The 19306-nt window shown below is 39.0% G+C and overlaps 1 protein-coding gene across 3 annotated transcripts in view; it reads right to left on the reverse strand.

The window, feature by feature from the left end:
- The window catches only part of SNCAIP (synuclein alpha interacting protein), a 94413-nt gene that overhangs the window by 13246 nt on the left and 61861 nt on the right, over window positions 1-19306 (reverse strand). For all 3 annotated transcript variants that reach the window (XM_050987190.1, XM_030237114.2, XM_050987191.1), the window contains exons 4-8: window positions 17788-18650; window positions 15964-16143; window positions 14422-14535; window positions 8937-9062; window positions 3509-3678 (exon numbers count right to left, since the gene is read on the reverse strand). In XM_050987190.1, the coding sequence (XP_050843147.1) occupies window positions 3509-3678; window positions 8937-9062; window positions 14422-14535; window positions 15964-16143; window positions 17788-18650 (1453 nt within the window). The remainder of the gene's footprint in view (window positions 1-3508; window positions 3679-8936; window positions 9063-14421; window positions 14536-15963; window positions 16144-17787; window positions 18651-19306) is intronic.

Raw genomic sequence — 19306 nt, forward strand, 5'->3', positions numbered from 1 at the left:
TTAAAGCAAAGCTTGCATTTTAAGCCAGTAACACCAGGTCTTTGTGAGCCACTTTCCTTTCTACCTATGGAAAGAATTGCTTGTTTTTCCCCTTTCAGTGGAAACCCTCAGCTAATCCTCTTGTGAAGATTTGATGGAACATTTGTAATTTCCCCTTATTTCCTTTTTCCAAATATAAAGGCTTTTGCCCCTGAATGGAGACTTACACTCAGCTCAAAATATTTTTCTATACTCTGAATTTGTCATCTGAGCTGCTTTGGTTCAAAGAGCTGAAAGATGTGAAAACTGAAAAAAAAAAAATTATGTTATTGTTTTGATTTTATGTCTTCTGTTAATAAATGGCTCCAAGCAGTATGACAGCTTGGAATAACTTCTCCCTAGAACTCCTCTTTGTTGCTTGATGACTTGAAGAATTCATAAAAAAGAGAATGGAAGATGATACATCCTTCTTTAGGTTAAAACATTTGAAGATTTAGGTCTTGATAAGTACTTGTCTAAGAGAGTTTCCACACTGTTTTTCTTCTTGCAGAATATCAACCATTCCAGTATTTCTTAGATTGGGGAAATTGTATTACCAGATGAGGCTCCTATATTTCATCAATAAGGCACTCAGAAAAAAGAAGACTGCAGCTCGTGCTTATGGAAGCTGAGGGAAGGCTGGGAAACACACAAGAGCCCTCAGTGTTCTGACCATTCAGGTCAAAACACTGAGGTATGATTGTGCTACAATCACACCTCTTCTGTCTCTAGAGCAGTGTTCATTAACCCTGGGAGAAGTACTGGTGAAAATCCAGGAAAGAGAGCTCAACTGCCCAGGTTGCAGTTATTCCTATGTTACAGCTATGTTAAGAACATTTCAAAGAATGGGATAGCAAACTTCACTCCCATCTGTTGACATCTAATGTCTTCAGGACATTTTTAACTTCTTTCAGGATTTTCAGAGGAGATGCAGACAGTGAATTCTCCTGCTGCAAATAAGGCCCCTTGACAAGCTGCTCCATTGATGCACTTTGTACATTCCTTGGATTTTTCAGAAGGATGACAACTGCAAAACAGGGCAAGAGTCTTCTTCTTCCATCATCCCTTCTGGCTCCTGAGCATGAGCCTCTGAACATTGCATTTATCAAAACATGCATTTATCATTGCATTTATCAAAACCTCTTGTGGCCTGAGGCCTGCAGCCCAAATAGCCATGCAGAAGCTGCTCCTTCAAGAAGAAAATAGATTATTTCACTGCCTCAGTAAACAGCAATGGGGTTCCACAAGAGACACATCTCTGTAGAAGAGGGAGAAAAGGCTGCTGCTGCACTTACTGAAACTGACCTGAAGCATTAAAAATAGGCTGCTGAAGGGAAGGAGATTTAACTCGAGCTGAGACAAGCAAAGAAACTCATCAGGAGCCAGATAAGAATAATTTCAATTACTTCCTATGGATGCAGTCTGTGAGACAACGGGATACTTGGTTAAGTGTTAATGCTTTTGTGGTGAAAGTCACAACTAGACTATTTCTGTGTGAGTAAGCAGCCTGCTGACTCACATTGCAACTCCTTTCTTTCCGAGAGGTAAAATCCTATCAAGTACTGTGTGAGAACAGAAAAAGAACTGAAGCATGGGTATTCTGTGGTTGCCACCTCCTCTTCCTGGTGTGTGTGTGTTTCTTGTTTTGATTTTTTTTCTACTAAATTATGGAGAAAATATATTCCATTATATTACTCATGATAGGAGTTAGCAGCTAATTCTGTCTTCTAGGAAAATGCCCTAAGTTTATTTTTCTGCTCTATGTCAGATGAGAGCATTTTTCAACAAATGGACAAATACAAAAAGTATATTGGCATATCCAGGGAACATTGACAGGGTATAAAATGATGAAAATGGTAAATGTTATAATGATGCTCAGTTCAGTGTTTGTATTTTTGACATTATAAATGTAAAAGCATGCAAATATTGCAAGAGCAAAAAGTAAACATAAAGACAGAGTTCACTTCCCTGTTACTGTCATGGACAAAAGAGATTCAACATAGGGAATTTAAGTTAATTCATGGTTTATTAGCATAAATATTTCATTACTGGTTCAGGTATTGGGAATCAAATAAGGAATACATTTAAATTATCTATCCTCCCCTCTTCCAAGCTCAACTTCTCTCCCAGATTCACCTGCATGTCTAGCTCCTCTTCACCATTTCCAGGCTTCACTCCAGAAACCTCTCTTGCCCTCTTGTCATTGCTGCAGGTTACCCCCAGTCTTTTCAGCAAGCCAATACTCAGCACAGGTCAGGGTTCATGTGCAGCACTTTCTCTCTGTTGCTCCTTTCTTCTCACCCTTTCCTGTTCTCCAGGGTGGGTCTTTGACAGGCTGCATTCCAACCAGGGTATCACTGGCTCTGGGCTTCTCCATGGGCTGCAGCCCTTTCAAGGGATGTACCTGCTCTACCATGGGTACTCTAGGGACCATCTGGGGGTATGCCTTCTCTACCTTGGTGCACCTCCAGCCCCTCTGGCCTTGCTGCTCCCTCTGATTATCACTCTTCTGTTTCCTTTGTCTCTCTGGCATTTTCTGCCTTTTTTTAGGTATGTTTAGGACCAGTGGGGCTTAGCTGTGTCCTGCAGTGGGTCTGTTTTAGAGAGTTCTGCCTAGCAAAAGGAAATCCCTCACTCATTCTCACTGAGGCCACTTTGCAGCTCTCCTGTTAGTAGTGTGTTGTAATTCATACCTAATACAGGTAGCTACATGTTAATCACCATAAAATGATATGGTGTCCTTGAAACATGGGGTAATTAGAAGTCATTGGGGTAATTAGAAGTCATGGACTGTGATAGCTGACATCTTGATCACATATCTGTGCTGGAACAATGTCAGGTCAGTGCTGATGGTTTCTAAGAGTCTTATGAGGATACTAACATGCTAAGCCACAGTAACTGTATCTACAATTAAAGGAAGCAACTAGAATAATTTGTGTTTCAAAACAATTGGCTTTTTACAGAATATTTAATAAAAACCATACCAAAATATTAAAACCAGTTCATATGAAGAAACATAGAACAGAAGATATTTTCTGCATAGCCTTTGTATGTTTTGGTGACTTTCCAAGACCAAAAAAAATTCCTTGCACTTACTGTCTCTACTATTCCTCCCAACATCAACACCCAGCACTGTAACCTGTAGATAAAAGCATGCTATATGAGCAGAAATGATGATCTGTAATGATGTGATTGCCAGATATGCAAAGGGAAAAGAGAATAGATTTCTTCATACGTACCCCTTTCAGCTGCCACTCCCTTCATGTATGTCCACAGCAAACTGCCACAAAAAGAACATCTGAAAAACTGAGCTGCTAAAGGTGAAGGAGCAAATATTCGAGAGCAGGAAAGAGTGGGGAAATAAGGTAGAAATCCAACTTTAAAATGTCATATATAAGAAGAAGAAGAAAATAGAGACTGCTAATAAACTGAAGATGAATTAGGGTACTGTTTTAAGATCAACCCCTCTTGCTAACAATGAAACACTTACTCCTTCAGCTGCTTAGTCAGCTTGACAACCTGAGAGGCCAGTGACATACATGTTTCCACAACCACTAAGTAGCGGGAACACATGGTGTGCCCATGTCGCTCAGCACTTTGCGAGGGTTTCTCTCCCACATGGTTTTGCATGGTGACATTTGCTCCATATTCAACCAATGTCTGTAAAAACATAAAAGGGAACAGTGACATCTGTAAGTGTAAATCTCTACTGGGACTTCTGATCAGTGCAAGAATGGCTGGACAAAAAGCACTCCTGAATAAAATCCTTGAAAAACAATAGTCTAAGCCTGTAATTTTTAAAATTCAGTCACTGACAAATCTGTTTGAAGCTAGAATTAAAACCACATACCAACAAAATCTACCACTCAGGTGCAACAGGAACATAGAAGAGTGAGCCGCAGTTCACAAGAGCTATAAAGAGACTACATTGTATATGTTATTCCCGCCTCTCTCCTTGAAGTTCTACTAAATGAATTTGTTTTCTGTTCATTCATTTGTATAGCATAGCATCACTTGTAGCATTCATACAGTGAGTGGGACTACCAAATGAAAACAGAGGACTTTTGTTTGGCCACCTATTGATTCTCTCCTGCACCACAGTAACAAACTTTTGCAGATGAACATATCTCTGTATTACAGATCATTGTGATAACTTTACACATGGCAGACCTAGAAAAGAAGACACAGGACATCTGTTCTAGATGGCATCTGAGTCCAGAGCAGCAGCAGCATGAACACATTGCTAGCCAATTTATAGTGGGTAGTGATAAGCTGTAATAGCTTACCAGGTCTTTTCTTGGGATCTTTACACTGAAAAGTATTGCAACACACCCTTAGAATCTCATTTTAGTAATGTCTTTGCTACAGTATTTGCTGACTCCTTTTTTTGTTTAACTCTCCACTTTCTACTACAGCAGAATCCCTATGTTTAAAACACTCCATAGGGGAGTCTCAGTGTCCTGTCTCCTTGACTAAGTAATGCTTAGATATGAAAGACAGGGCAGATACTTTAGGTCAGATAGGCACAAATTTCTTACTGCACATGAAGAACTGTACAATGACTGTATCAATCTAGTTGATATTTTGTGGGGGGTTAGGTCACTGTGGCTTTTTAATGCTGAGAGAATCTCATTGCTTTGCACTTGCTTGGTTAGTCACTACTTTCTTTTGAAGACATACTGAAATATGTCTCAGCTTTTAGACTTAAAGAAAAAGATCCTAAGATCCTATACTCTGATGTATGTCCCTGTGTTACTCACAGCACCAGCAGAGAACCTTAGCTTGCTGCTGGAGAACCATCCAGGTTGTAAGCATGACATCTGAGTCACTCTAAGACTAGAACAACGAGTGATCAAAATGCAAAAAAAGTTCTGGCTGGCTGGCCTCAAGACATGCAATAACTGAAGCAAGATTTGAGACCAAGTCTTCCCTCTTTATGATCTGTTTGTGATAATCAGAGTTAGTAGCCATTTGCATTGATGGACAGGTAAAATAGGACCTAAATATTCCCAGCAGTGCATTGATACCAACCCCTAGGAAAACCTGTGATCCTGTACAGCCAGAAACTACAGCATCATTAACTTTATGCATACACATGCAGAAGAGGAATTGAATGGCCGAGCTCTTGGATGACTTATCCAAGCAGAGCTGGTAAACCACTGAGGGTTGGAGTGACTTGAGGCTGACCACAAACAGCAGACACAGAGACCTCGACATCTGCTGAGAGAGAAGTGGAATGGGTGATCTGTCTGATCTGCTAAAACCATACGGAAATGAAAGTTACGAACTCTTGCACTGCATCTCATATCAATAGGTTGGGCTTAATTTGTCAAGAAAGAAAACAAAGGAGAGTAATGACCTTGCAGAAGGTAATCATATAGTTTGAAACATGATAGCATCATCATATGGTCATAAACACAGTGACTAAGCAGGCCAGGGAATCACTGACAGCCTGTGATTCTTCTTTTTTTTTTATGCTGCTGCCTATAGTTCCTCTGTTTCCTTTATCACTTTTTTCTTCTTACCAGATTATTTACAGTACATTATTTTAAATTAGACTGTAAGCTTACTGGGCACAGAGCTTATTTTGTTTCACAGCCCAAAACATCAACTACATTTAAGACTGTGAGGTGTTAGTGAAGTGATATTACTGACATTGAGTATTTTTATCACCACTAGATATTTTCATAACTTATTTCTCATGGCCTCACTTCAATAAACAGCACTTGTTGAATTGCATATTTACCTAAAATAAAATAATCTTTAGAATCCTAAGCCATTATTATATAAATTCTAACCATTTATGAAGGTTTGTTCTTCACAGGGGAAGCAGGGCTAATCCCTTCTTTGTTTAGTTTTATCCATGAAAACAGCCTGCAGATGTCACCACTCTGTTCAAAGTAATCTATGCCCATTTCTCCTTCAAATGCACTGCACATCTTGATGAGGCACTGTTGAGATAGCAACCCTAAACACATACTCCATAGGAAGCCTAAGCACACCCTCTACCACAACAGTGCCCCCCACCAACAAATCATAAACATTTATTCTACCCATTTTTTCCAACTGATCATAGCAATTGTCTAAATACAACAGTAAACCCACCAGATTCAGCATGGATGTGATGGTTTGTTTATTTTATTTACGAGTTTAGACAGGATCCATTCCTCAAGTCTTTAAGAAAAAAGACATTTTCCCTCAACAAGAAAATGCAGAGATGGTCATGTCCTCCAAATCTATTTGACTGTCTTCTTTTTAAATCTATTCACTCAGCTCAACCTGTTTTCCTTTTTTTATTTTGTGATACTCTCAAACTGGCTTTTACAGTGTAATGTCTTCTGGGTGACCAAATATATAACTGGACTGTAAAAATAATAATAGTAATAGTAATAGTAATAATAATAATTTTAAAAAATAATAATAGCTCTACAGCTGTAGATCCAACATAACTGTGCAGAAATATCCTTAGATCTCTGGAGAGGTTAGCTAATGAAAATTAACTCTCCTATTTCTTTTTGGGCTGTACTAATACAAATGTTCTGTATTTACAGTGGCCTGAAGAATGATGTGGACTGGTTCACGCATGGTTACAGTAAAAACATGTTTACTGATACATATCTGAGTCCTTGGAGAACTACTGCTCCTTCTTAGACATGTTTTCCTCCCTAACTTGACTTAATAATTTTAATTTTCATTTCTTGCCTTTCTGCCAAGAGATTATTTGTTTTTTTTAATCTGTTCTTCTGCAATGACTTGTTTATTTATCAAATACATCTCTGCAATTTCCTGGAATAATTTCATTATTATTTCTTCTCCAAAAAGCTTTTGCTCAAAGTGCTGACAACACAAACACTGAAATGTACTCCTGTGACTAATGGTTCTAGCAAATTTGATGGACAGAGGGTACATCTGCAATTAACACAACGTTAGTTGCTTCACCTTCAATAATTTACCAGGAGTGCTGATCAGCCAGGGAGGTTCCAGTGACTGGAAGTTGCCAAACTTGGCCCTCACATATAACAAGGGTTTGAAGAAGGAAGGATCCAGGGAAGAACAGGCCTGTCAGCCTGATCTCAGTGCCAGGCAAGTTCATAGAGCAGATCATCTTGACCATCCTCATGCAATAAGTATAGGACAACCAGGGGATCTCACCCATAGCACGGGTTTATGAAAGGCAGGTTCTGCTTGACCAACCTGATCTCATTCTATGACAAAGTGACCTGCGTAATGGATGAGGAAAAGGTTGTGGATGTGTTCACCTAGATTTTAGTAAAGCCTTTAATATGGTTTCCCGCAGTATTCTCCTGGAGCATCTGGCTGCCTATGATGTTCACTGAGTGAAAAACTGGCTGGATGGCAGAGCTCTGAGAGCAGTGGTGAGTGAATTTACCTCCAGATTGTGGCTGGTCAGTGGTGGTGTTACCCAGGGCTCAGGGTTAGGGCCAGTCCTGTTTAATGTAATTAACAACGTGGACAAGCGGATCAAATGCATCATCAGTAAATTCACAGATACATGAAGTTGGGCAGGAGTGTTGATCTGCTGGAGGGCAGGAAGGCTCTACAGAGGGATCTACACAAACTAGATCAAAGGACTGAGGCCAACTATATGAGATTCAGCTGCACTTGAAGGCCAAGGACATTGGCCTGTGTCCACAATAGTGTGGCCAGCAGGACTAGGGCAGTGACCATACTCCTGTACCGGGCACTGGTGAGACCTCAGGCCCTGTGACCAGTTCTGGGCCCCCCACAAGAAGAAAGAAATTGAGGTGCTGGAGCAAATCTAGGGAAGGGCAGCAGACCTGGGAAAAGGTCTGGAGCAAAAGCCCTATGAGGCTGAGGTTGTTTAGCCTGGAGAAAAGGACACTGAAAAGGAACATTGGTCTCTACAATTGCCTGGTAAGAGGTTGTAGGCATGTAGGAATTGGCCTCTTCTTGCAGGTAACAAGTTAATGGGATGAGAGGAAGTAGCCTCAAGTTGTGCCAGGAGAAGTTTAGAACAGCTATCAGGAAAAAAAAAAATCACAGAAAGGGTTGTTAAGCACTGGAACAGACTGACCAGTTAAAGTGGTCAGTCTGTGTTCCTGGACAAAAAAAACCGGTGTGGATGTGGCATTTGAAGACACACTTTAATGGTGAACATGGTGGTGGTGCTAGTTTGGTCAGACTTGATGATTGAGGTCTTTTCCAGCCTTAAGAGTCTAATGGTTCTACGACTCTGTGACCAGCCATCCAGTTCAACTCCATGATTTTTGGTATATCTGCACTGACCACAGATATCCAAACTGGTTTATTCTAGCTCTTTTAAGAACTGTAGATGGTAAACCTTCTCAGCTGGACAAATGACCATTTTTAGCACCTCTATAGAATAATAAATAGAACCATATTTTTTTCAGTGGCCAAGATGATTTACTGAAAATTAGTTAGAAATCAGCATCACTCTTCATTGTATAGCACAGAATCATTCCAGGGCGGTAAGTCTGAGAAGGATGGCTTGTTCAAGGTGTAAATTGTTCAACAAACACATCTTTTATATTTCCCCTGAGCGCAATAGCTACAACAATCCTTTTTCAATGGAAAAAGAAACAGAAGGAAAATATCAGAGTAATGAGAAAAGTATGCATATCTGCACTGGCTTCCCTTTTGTAACACAAAAACATACACACTAGCTGCTTATACATAAACAATATAATCATGCTTTCATCTCGCAATACAAGTTAGCTTAGGCTTACAACAGCATGCTCGAAAATAGAATCAAAACCCAGAGCTTTTCAATATTTCAGTCTCACTCCTACTGGTTTAAAGTTCTTCCTTCTGATATATTTTAATGTATCAATAATTATTCCCACTTAGATTTCTAATTTTTTTTTTTGTCATTCAAGCTTGAGGTTTAGAGGTTTCTGCTGTAGCTATCACTCTACCTGTATGCATCCTAGATAGCCATGTTGGGCAGCTATGTGAACAGCAGTATTTCCATCCTGGTCAACTTCATCCAGTGAAATCCCTTGTTCTTGCATAAACTGAAGAAGCCACAGAAGGATTTTCTCCTAAGGGCAAAGAAATGTCACAAAAGAAAAGAAATAATGAAAAGGAATACTGGTGCTGTCATATATTACTAATATTATCCAATAATTCCTAGTTTTCAGTCTCTCTTAACTTTGTAGGCTTAGTGCCTCATGGAACTCTGGTTGTCTTTTTGGGGGTTTTAGGTTTCTTTTTTTGCCCCAAGAAAAAAAGCTGAAATACTTTATTTTATAAAAAGAAATAATAGGAAAAATACGAGTACTGTAACACATTCTGAGAAATTGTACATGAAGATTGTGTGAGCCTCTGGGCTGGTGATGAAACCTAAGGAAGAATGATCCCCATATATCAAGGTGAAAATCAGGTTGAGAAATTTGGTCAGACTTCACAAAAGCTTCTCTGAAAAATTAAAATAGGATTATGCTCAGATGACAGAGCTGAGCAGCTAGATTCTTCAAATCTATAATCATTCCCCATCTCTTTGTGGTTGGGCTAAAGAAGAAGAAATACAATTAAAACCAGAAAATACAGCTACCCTGAGAACTCAATGTATATTGTCTCATGGACCTCTATGCCCTGTATGTTGGGAAGGATGGGGAGACTTGGACTGCAAAAAATTGTCACTGAAGGTCTGGAAGCCAAAACTGAAGTAGAAACTTTTTTTTTTAATACCCTTTTTTGTGTGTATGTAGGTGCAATACATATTTATTTGAGTATTCTTTTCTAACAGTGGAGAGTTATATATGTGCACTAAACTTTTTTGATTTCTTATTTCCCCCAGGGAGTTTATTTGGAAAAAAATTTCTTCTATCTAGGAACTTCCCATGACATTCCAGATTAAATTTCATTTTGCCATGATGAATACAATGCATATTGAAAATCTAGAATAAATCTACAGATTACATAGAAAAGGGGGTCCATGAAAGCTGACTACAGTTGTTTTCCCAGTTTTTCTATCTGAAAAGGTGAAAAGACTAGATTACTTTCTAGGATAAAACTTTTTTATTTAAACATGTATTTTTTAATATCTTTCTTTGATATGTATCATGCTATACTGACTCAGAGCTCCAGTTCAAGGGGGCTTTGGGGATTCTAGTGTTGCTGAGGCAAATGCTGATCCACAGACTTAAACCTGCAGCACCTCAGCAGCTTCAGTGACACATAAGTACATAAATCACCCAAAATCAGAAATGTGGAAAACTAAAGTAGACCTAAATAAAACAGTACTGAAAGAACATATGGGACTCTGAGCAGTAATTAAGTAGAAAAGAGAAAGGATAATAATGAAGAAAGAAAATTCTAAAAAGGTTGGATACAAACCTGCATTTTTTGTGTAAGAGTACTACAGAAATTTTAATCACAACGAAAAGGAGAGGACCCTTCTAGAGCCACTCCAGGATGATTCTGCCCATTCATGCATCTGGGTCTCTGCTTACTGCTTCAGAGAGCTACTCTGTCTGATGCTTATCTTCTTCATATCTTCACTTTAGAAGCAATTTTGTTCTTACTACAGGGTGAAGGCATAGGTATTTTGACTTCTCTTTGGCTGAATGCCCAACACAGCTGACAGCCAGCATGGAGAGATGACTACAGATCACAAATCCCTTTAAAAATACTTTTGAGCATTTCTCAATATGCCAGTAGTGTTGGCCAAAAAGGAAGATGAATTATACTACCCCTACGAATTGCCCCTATGTTTTAATAATGAAAAGAAAAATATTTTAGCAAAACTTATCTGAAGAATTGGAAGACAGCTATAGCCTTGAAATCATATATTTCTTTGGAATATTAAGAATGGAATATTAAGAATGTTAAGAATGTTCTGTAATTTTATTATCACAATCAGCATGGAGCAAATTATGCTTTCTAGTAATTTATCTTATCAACAAGGAAATCAAGTGGTTGGGTGGCCCTATTCAATTATCTGTATGTAGGACTCCCTGTGCACTAAGTGATCACCAGCACAACATCATAGATCTACTCAAACAGTTTGTGTTTCAACAAATTTATCCTTGACTAAATAAATCCCAAGAAAACAATTTTTTTTCACTTAAGACTAGGGAAAACAAAACCATCATATATCAGAATATGCCACATTTCACTATAAGATTCATAATTGTATTTGTAGGAAAAATCTTTTTTGGAATAGATTTATAGTCTTTAATTTATTCAAACAAAAGGAAATATAGTACGAAAATTCATCAGATGAAGACAATGAAAAAAAAATCACTTTTTTGTGAAGTAGTAGGAACTGATAAATACTGATAAATTATTCAGTATATCTGTTACTTTTAAGACCTAAAAATGCTTATGCTCTAGCAGTTATTAACACCTCTCTGGCATATTCTAGACCTTCCATAATTCAAATCTCCCTCCAAAGAGATCTCAGGAAAATTTGGGAGAGGCTGCTGACTTTGGCTGCATCAGATGACTTTTAGAGAAGAGAGCACAACAACATGGGACACTTAAATCATTAGATGGCCCACAGAAGGAAGGGTTAGCATGCTGAAGAGTACTGACTCTATAGTTAATCCTAGCCCCAACACTTGATATTAATTAAATGAGCTGGCCTTCCCAGTATCTCTTCACAGTAGAGGAGCAGGAGTGAGTGAAAACAACATTGCCCTTGTAATAATGACATTAGACAGGAAGACAAATATCTGGGGTTGTAAAACAAAGGTGTTTTGTTAGGTCTGCATATCTGAATGTCGTACACTCCCTCCCACTGTGCTCTCCAGAACAGCACAACCATCAAGGCATGCACAGGATCTCTTCTAGATCCTCAGTCATGCTTTAGGCTGGTTGGCCAAAGTCTACCTAGAGTCTCTGGAGTTCAGAAACCCTAAATCCTTGGCATTCCCCACCCTCTGCCTCTTACCTGTGCAGTCCATACTACCACAACATCCCTGATGGAAAGGCATTCCAGCCCATGGAGCTCTAAGTCAGGACCAGGACAATGTGCACTCAGGATGGCACCCCCACCTTCCCATGGCTGGTGAACTGGGTCAGACAGCTGGCATGCCCTGTACTCATGACTTATGCCCAGTGTGAAAAGGCCTGCCAGCCAGCATGGTTTCTCTTGCATAATCTCATGCTTAAAGAAACCCTTGCTAGGAGCTATGCTGACCAGGCTACAGGTTGACTTTGAGCTTTTGTTCTCCAATCAGATTAACTTATGCAGTCCCCTCTCCCACTGGAAAAATAAAATGTTGCTGACTTGTCCTTGGAGGCAGGCCATGACTGTAGTTTGATGACCTTTAACACAGGAACTTTGCTATGAACTCCCTTCTGCTGTCCATTCTAAACTATAATTCTTGAAGAAAAATATGGCGTGCATGTCTAATGCCTGGAGAAACAATGGATGGACTGACTCTCTTAGAAAAGGATTCAATAACAGGTCTTCCTTGTAAAAATATTACTCTTGTAATTCTGCCAAGACCAGTGTTTATATGGATTATCTCTCATGTAAGTAATGGTAAAATAAATTAAAGCTTCCAGGACAGTGCCAAGTAAGCATTTAAATTTCTCAAAGTTTTTTTTTTTTCTTAACACAGTTGGGTAAGATAGTCTGGCACCCCTTCAGCCTTAATATTCCCTCGTGTTTGAAGGTTGTTTATGGATTGTAAAAAAAAGATAATTGGCATTACATATGAACTTTGTTTGGCATTCAGCTAACAAAGAAAATTTGGCAGCAATTTATCTATCACCTTTTCAAATTTCATGGGTGGCTGACTGTAACTAGTGTTTCTTAAGTGGTAGAGCTTCCGTTCTCCTTTGAAAAGAATCTAGATAAAGTGTGCCAGATTTGTTCCTGGCAGTAGATAGCATAGCTCACTAAAAAAAACCCCAAAACTTTATTGTCTTTAGTTTATATAAATATCTTTAGAGATGAGGACAAAATCAGGTTAATCAAGTGAAGATATGAATTTAAGTTCACATGCAACTTTCTCTTCCCAACTTTTTCTTCCCAGTAGCAAGCACTATTTTCTCTAATCCAGTTCTGATCTGGCTCACATATTCCTTATCCTCAGTGCTGAGTTTGCAGCAACTTGCCAACACCAGCAATCCATACGTATATCCAGCAGGATCCTATCTCGCACGAGTAACACCTGTATGGTAGGAAAGTGCAGAAAAAAGGAGATCTTTGCACAGCATGAAAACAAGGGCGTCTCTGTGCCTAGAGAAACAGCAGGAGAAAAGGTAGATTCCCAGCTCCATAGCCGTCCAAACCTGCCTCCTTTCCTTTCCTGTCCGAGCATGAATTTCCAACAGTAAATTCATGCTCGGACAGAAGCTGTTAGCAACAGAAATATGCCATAATAATTGGCATTGAATGAGACAACCACACACACAAAGAATATTTTCTTGGTGGTTATATTTTGTTTGCTGTCTCTTAAGAAGAGTGAAAAACACTAGCACAAAATCAATGAGGTTTGGTGTCCATGCCAATGTCTGGGGAGTTGGAACTGGATGATCTTTAAGGTCCCAACGCAAACCAGATTATGATTCTGTGATTCTGTGATTTATCTTAAATGTCTGTCAAAGAAACTGTGGGATAAAATGGTCCATCTGCCAAAGAGATTAGAGAAGAATAACTGATCACTATTTCTTTCACAATAGATCCTGGAGAAGGTCCCTTGAAGATGGGTTATTGCAAGATATACTTAGGAGAAAACAGACATTGTGGGAAGAGAATGTAGTGTAAGTAAGTGGCATATATGTTCCTCCAGATATTAGCAAAGCACTAGAATGCTGTACTTCAGTGTGTCTCATTGTTATTTTCATAGACAAGTTAGGTGTGAAACAGGATTGATTTACAATTAACTCAGCTGGCTAGAGCATGGTACTAATAACAGCAAGCTTATGGGATCAAGCCCTATATGGGCCATTTATTTAAGAGTTGGACTTGATAATCCTTGTGGGTCCCTTACAAATCAGAATATTCTGTGAATCTACAACTTACGTTTGTATGTAGTTTTCAACTAAAGTGGCTAAAGCTAGACAGACGATGTTCAAGTTCCACCTTACTTCACTGCCAATACAATGAATTCCTAAATTGCAAAATTTTTTTGCTCTTCTGATGTATTCTATAAGTCCTCTAGGTGACAGCTAATCTCTGTAGACATTCTTAGGATTTACTGGTTGACCTAATATGCCAGCTAACCTAAACAACAAAAAACAATTAATCAATCAAACAAGCAAACAACTTTAGAGGGGAAAATGCTGAAAAAATTACACAAGTTAAGTTAGGAAAGATTTTGCTATACTTCAACTAATTCAGAACACCTTAATTAAAAGCCACACAATGACACACACACTGTAATTCAAATTCTTGCACAAGCATCTAAGTCACCTATTTGAAGAAGTAAAAGAAAGTCATACCTGGCCATAGCAAGCTGCATAATGAATAAGGCTTGGGTGGTCTTTTGAGCAACTGAGTTCTGCAATAGCTTCTGTTTCGCTCACCATCCACCGAACACACTCCAGCTGACCATTCTAAACAAGAAAAAAAAAAAGTCTAGATTTCATTCTAAAGTCTAGCTGTTTCCATTCTAAACACATCTACTAGAGAGCAAAAAGTTTATCAGAATTATTAGAAATTTCCAGCTTGTTAAGAATTTAAAGAATAAGCCAATAACACCTTTTGTCTTTTTCTGCAGAAAGGCTGGCTTATTTAACAATTGGTTCCTTTACTTCCAATAATAATTGAGCATTCTTTGTCATTCACAGAAAAGAGTGTGAATGTGCTGAAGTTCTTCCTGCAAGTGAGGGTGCCCCAGCACAAGTATTTCTAATAATGACCTACATAACTGGACTTGTCCTGGGTCATTGCCAAGTTCTGCAAGAGCCTTTAAGTCATCTGGCTTAACTAAATCTTGTGACTCTTGATTCTTACTTCCAGAGTGGTTTTCAACACCAATACAATGATATTTATTTTTCTTGCTCTTCCTGTATACCACTTGTAACTCCCGTAATGTTGTACTATTGGGGTGTGCACCTCTTTTCCACAAAAGTAATAAGTATCAGAATTTACTGGCTTACAAACATGTTATATACCTACCTTGAATAAACAAGAAAGAAAAATTGCAAAAATTTTCTGAGACTTTAAACTGGCAGGCTGTAAATATACAGTTTGCTACAGGCCAAGATTTCAGAGCATTTCATTAGTACAACTAGGATCGGTTTAATTTTTTAATCATACAGCTTGGCCCAGAAAAATAAAAAACCCCAACCCTGCCACCTGCAGTAGGGCCCTAGGTCATTGAAATGATGCCTCAAATATGCAAAACTGCAGGTTGGAATCCACCAGTCTTCTCAGTTTCCCAGGAAGCAAGTAACAATAAACCCCCTCAAAGAAACAGAAACTCTAGTATTATGTTTCAACTCTTCCCTTCTTCATTCTTAAGGAATTTAGAGGATAAAAGGAATGACATTTAACCATTCAATCTCACCAAAGAACCAGAACTACTATGGTTAAATCATCAGCTGCTTTAGACAACCTGGAATTTTCACCTCAAGGTGCTTTTATGCTTTGTAAACTTGTTCTCACACTTGTCTTACAAGATTATACCAGTACTTGTAAAAAACAAGAAACTGTTATTCTCCCTAAAGAAACAACTGAATACAAGTTAAGTGAAAGCTGCTTGAAATATAAAAAATGGTCTTCAGATTCAGTAGACTGATTTAAAAATTAATGCATATGCATTGATAACAATGTAAAAATTGTCATTATTTTACAGTGGATATTACACCTTGTGTAGCAATCCATTTTACTTTGCTTATATAGTACCAGCCAACAGGGCTTTTTCCCTTCACTTATAAAGCTTGAAAAATAACATCCTGCTGGATGCATTTCTTACTGCCATCACAGGAGGAAACTAAATGACCTTTATGTCACCTTACAGTAGAGAAAGGGCCCGTTACCTTTATTGCTAGCCCAGCTGGAGTTAGCTGCTCAATGTTTCGTTCATTCAAACAGTCTTCACCCATCAAAGACGTGAGATGCTGCAGGCATTCTGCATGTCCCTTTGATGCTGCTACATGCAACAGATTGTTGTCACATTCATCGTGGATCTTATCCAGATTATCTGCTGCTAAATGTGGCTGTTAAAAAAAAAGCCGTATGTTAGTTACAGCTAAGGATAAAAAGATACATTTATCCTCACAGCCCCAGACACAAGCCAAATACAAGGAGGTTTCCCAACAAGCATGTTCTTTTAAAAGTCAAAACCCAGAGCTTTTCACTTCACTGTATAGAACCTGGGTACTATTAGCATAAGGACAGAAGTGGGATGTTCAGTGGCTTGATTAATTGTGATGTTTCTCTCCTTCTCATGCAATTGTCATGCAACAGTGCAAGATCTTAAGTACCACTAAGTCTTTGCTCTAGTCTAATCAAGAAGTTAACAGCAAAATATATTAATAATTTCTGAATATTTTGAGTTTTCTCTTTTTTTTTTTTTGTATTATATTGATAAGTAATTGAAGAGAAAATATTCAAGACTTCTGAAAGACATTCCTGATTAATTTTGCTCATCACAAAAGTGGTGGTAGCTTATGCTATGCACTGTTTAAAACATAGTTAAAGCACATGACAGAAGAATTTTGTGTAATAGCTTGTTTCCATGAAAAAAATTGCTGAGATATTTAGTCGAAGTTCATCACCACTATGATGAAATGCATTATTTCTGCCCAATTCTAATTTAAAGACAAACTCTTTTGGAGTTTCTTTTTGAGAAACTCCAAAAGAACAAGAGAAGATTGAAGACAGAGTCAAGAAGTAGCAATAACAAAGTTATGTAGTCTTGCCAGAATATTGTTCCATAAGTGTACTTCATGAAGAGGTTTCAACCAGTTTGGAAAAAATACATATTTTCTTACCTATGTTGTCCTCTTTTTCCCCCCCAATTTCTGTTTCAGGATGAATTTAACTAATTTAACTTGCTTTTATTTCTTTATGAGTAATCTGTAATTCTCTTCTGCCTCTGTCTAGTTTTGAATATCTTCCTTTGTCCTTGTTTCTATGTTAATGGCAGGCCTTTGTGCTTGAGCTAGACTGCTAAACAGAGAAGCTAAACAAAAATCTAACAAAACCAGTTTTTATACATACACTGTGCCTTCACCAGCTGTTGCATGTGGAGATCACATGCTCTGCATCGTGCTAACTTGCAGCCAGTTACTTTGGAAACCATCATTGACAGTGCCTGATCACAGCGCTTGAATTTACTAAAAAAAACCTTCATACGGGTCAGAGGCCAACAAAGCTTTACAGAAAGCTCCTCCCTGAGAATGCTGCTGCAACAAGGCAGCATAAACACTCTTGAATAATAATCAGAATACAACAGAAGCCTCTCTGTTCCCATCATCAACCTCTACGTAACAACAATGGTAAACCAGAATAATTGAGCAAAGCGACCCATAAATGTGAAAGGCAAAACTCAGTTAGGACTTAAATTTGATATTCAAGTGATCCTATTAGTTAAAATATCTGTCTTCTTTATAATTTCAGTGTACTGTATAAAACAGCAATCTTGGCCATGCACACATAAACCGAGTATCTTGGTTTTGCTACATACTTTATTTAAATATCAATACTTTCCATTTGGAAGCCCATAAGCTTAATTTCTAAGGAGTCTACAAGATAAAAAGGGCAGTGGTTCAAAATACAAACATCAGCTTAGCTAGCCTAATAAACCACATCACAGATTACTTTTATTCTATGTTTCTTATGAAAAAGATGATACTTACCAGTAAAGATATTTGGCCTTCCTTTACAATGTTTAAGATGCTCTTAATTTTTTTCACCTCTTCGCTCCTCTCTTCTGGGCCCCCTGCACTGCTCCAGTTCATACTCAGCTCCTCTAGCTGCTTGCTTTCTGCCACTGCCGTCTGCAGGTGGAAAGTCCTCCGGTGGCAGTTCGGCATAGTCTTCTCAGCTTTGAGAGCAAGAGGATCAGCAAGTGTCCTGCTGAAGAAGCCCTTGCCTTGGGCTTCAGACTCATGGGCTGAGCTACACTTAACTAAAGGCTGGAAAAGCTCTAATTCTTCTGCTGAATGCTTGTGCTGATCAAGGACAATGGGCTGCGTTTTTCTCAGCTGAGCGCCTTTCACAGGAGACAGCACACAGAACTGCGTCCCGCCAGCAGGCGAGCTCTCTGTGCTCCCTGCAGGACAGGTCTTGACACTTAGACCGTTCACAGTTGAACACACATTTAAAAGTTTTTTCTCAGGAGCTACCTTTGTAAAAGGAACAGGCTGCTGACTTGATTTAATATAAGGCACGTCCAAAATTTCATCCATATCCAGGTCATAGTGCTCCAGCTCCCCAAGCAGAACAGCAGGGTCGGTACTTTGGCTTTTAAGGCTCTCTCCTTCTCCTGGACTCTGGTCATCATTTGGAGGTGCAGACTGAGAATCACTGCCTTTCTGGTATTCCCCCTTCTGGTTCTTCTGGTCATCACTTTCATTGTTCTCAGAGCTTTCTGGCTGGTGCTTTAATGGAGAAACCCTCTTCACTGGTCTGAATTTATTGCACACATCTGCAATTCCTGTTGGTTTCTGTGCATTTCCAAGAAGAGTTGAGACCCCACAGTTCCAGCTGCTGCTGGAAACTATAGAAATAAAGGAATTTGATTTAGCAGTGAGTGCTACCTGACATGTGACATGATAGCATGCTTTAAAGATACACCTGGCCAAACACCAGAAACAAGAATTATATGATAACATGCCAGATTCACATCCAAACAGATTTAATGGCATCTCTATCAAAAGTGAAGAATTTTGCACTCCTAAAAGGAACTTTCTTCAAGGATGCATAATGTAATATTTACAAATAATTAGTTCTAATCAAGTTCTAACCAAGAACACAAGTTGTCCGTGAGCCAACAATGTGTGCTGGTGCCCAAGAAGGCCAATGGCATTCTGGAAAAGTATTGCCAGCAACGATCTAGAGGTGTTCCTCACCCTTACTTGGCCCAGCTGAGGTCACATCTGGAGTGCTGAGTCCAGTCCTGGGCTCCTCAGTACAAGAGAGACATGGAGCTCCTGGAGTGGGTCCAGGCTGTTACTAGTAAGTGACAGGACCATCTCTCTTACCAGGAAAGGCTGAGGGAGCTGTGCCTGTTCAGCCTTGAGAACAGACAACTGGGGCAGGACCTCATCAATGTCTATGAGTATCTGAAGAGAGGGCTTCATGAGGAGGGAGCAGGCTCTGCTCAGTAGTGCCCAGCAATAGCAGGAGAGGCAATGGGCAGACACTGATGCACAG

Source organism: Serinus canaria, chromosome Z, assembly GCF_022539315.1.
Source record: "Serinus canaria isolate serCan28SL12 chromosome Z, serCan2020, whole genome shotgun sequence".
In the NCBI taxonomy this organism is placed as follows: Eukaryota; Metazoa; Chordata; class Aves; order Passeriformes; family Fringillidae; genus Serinus; species Serinus canaria.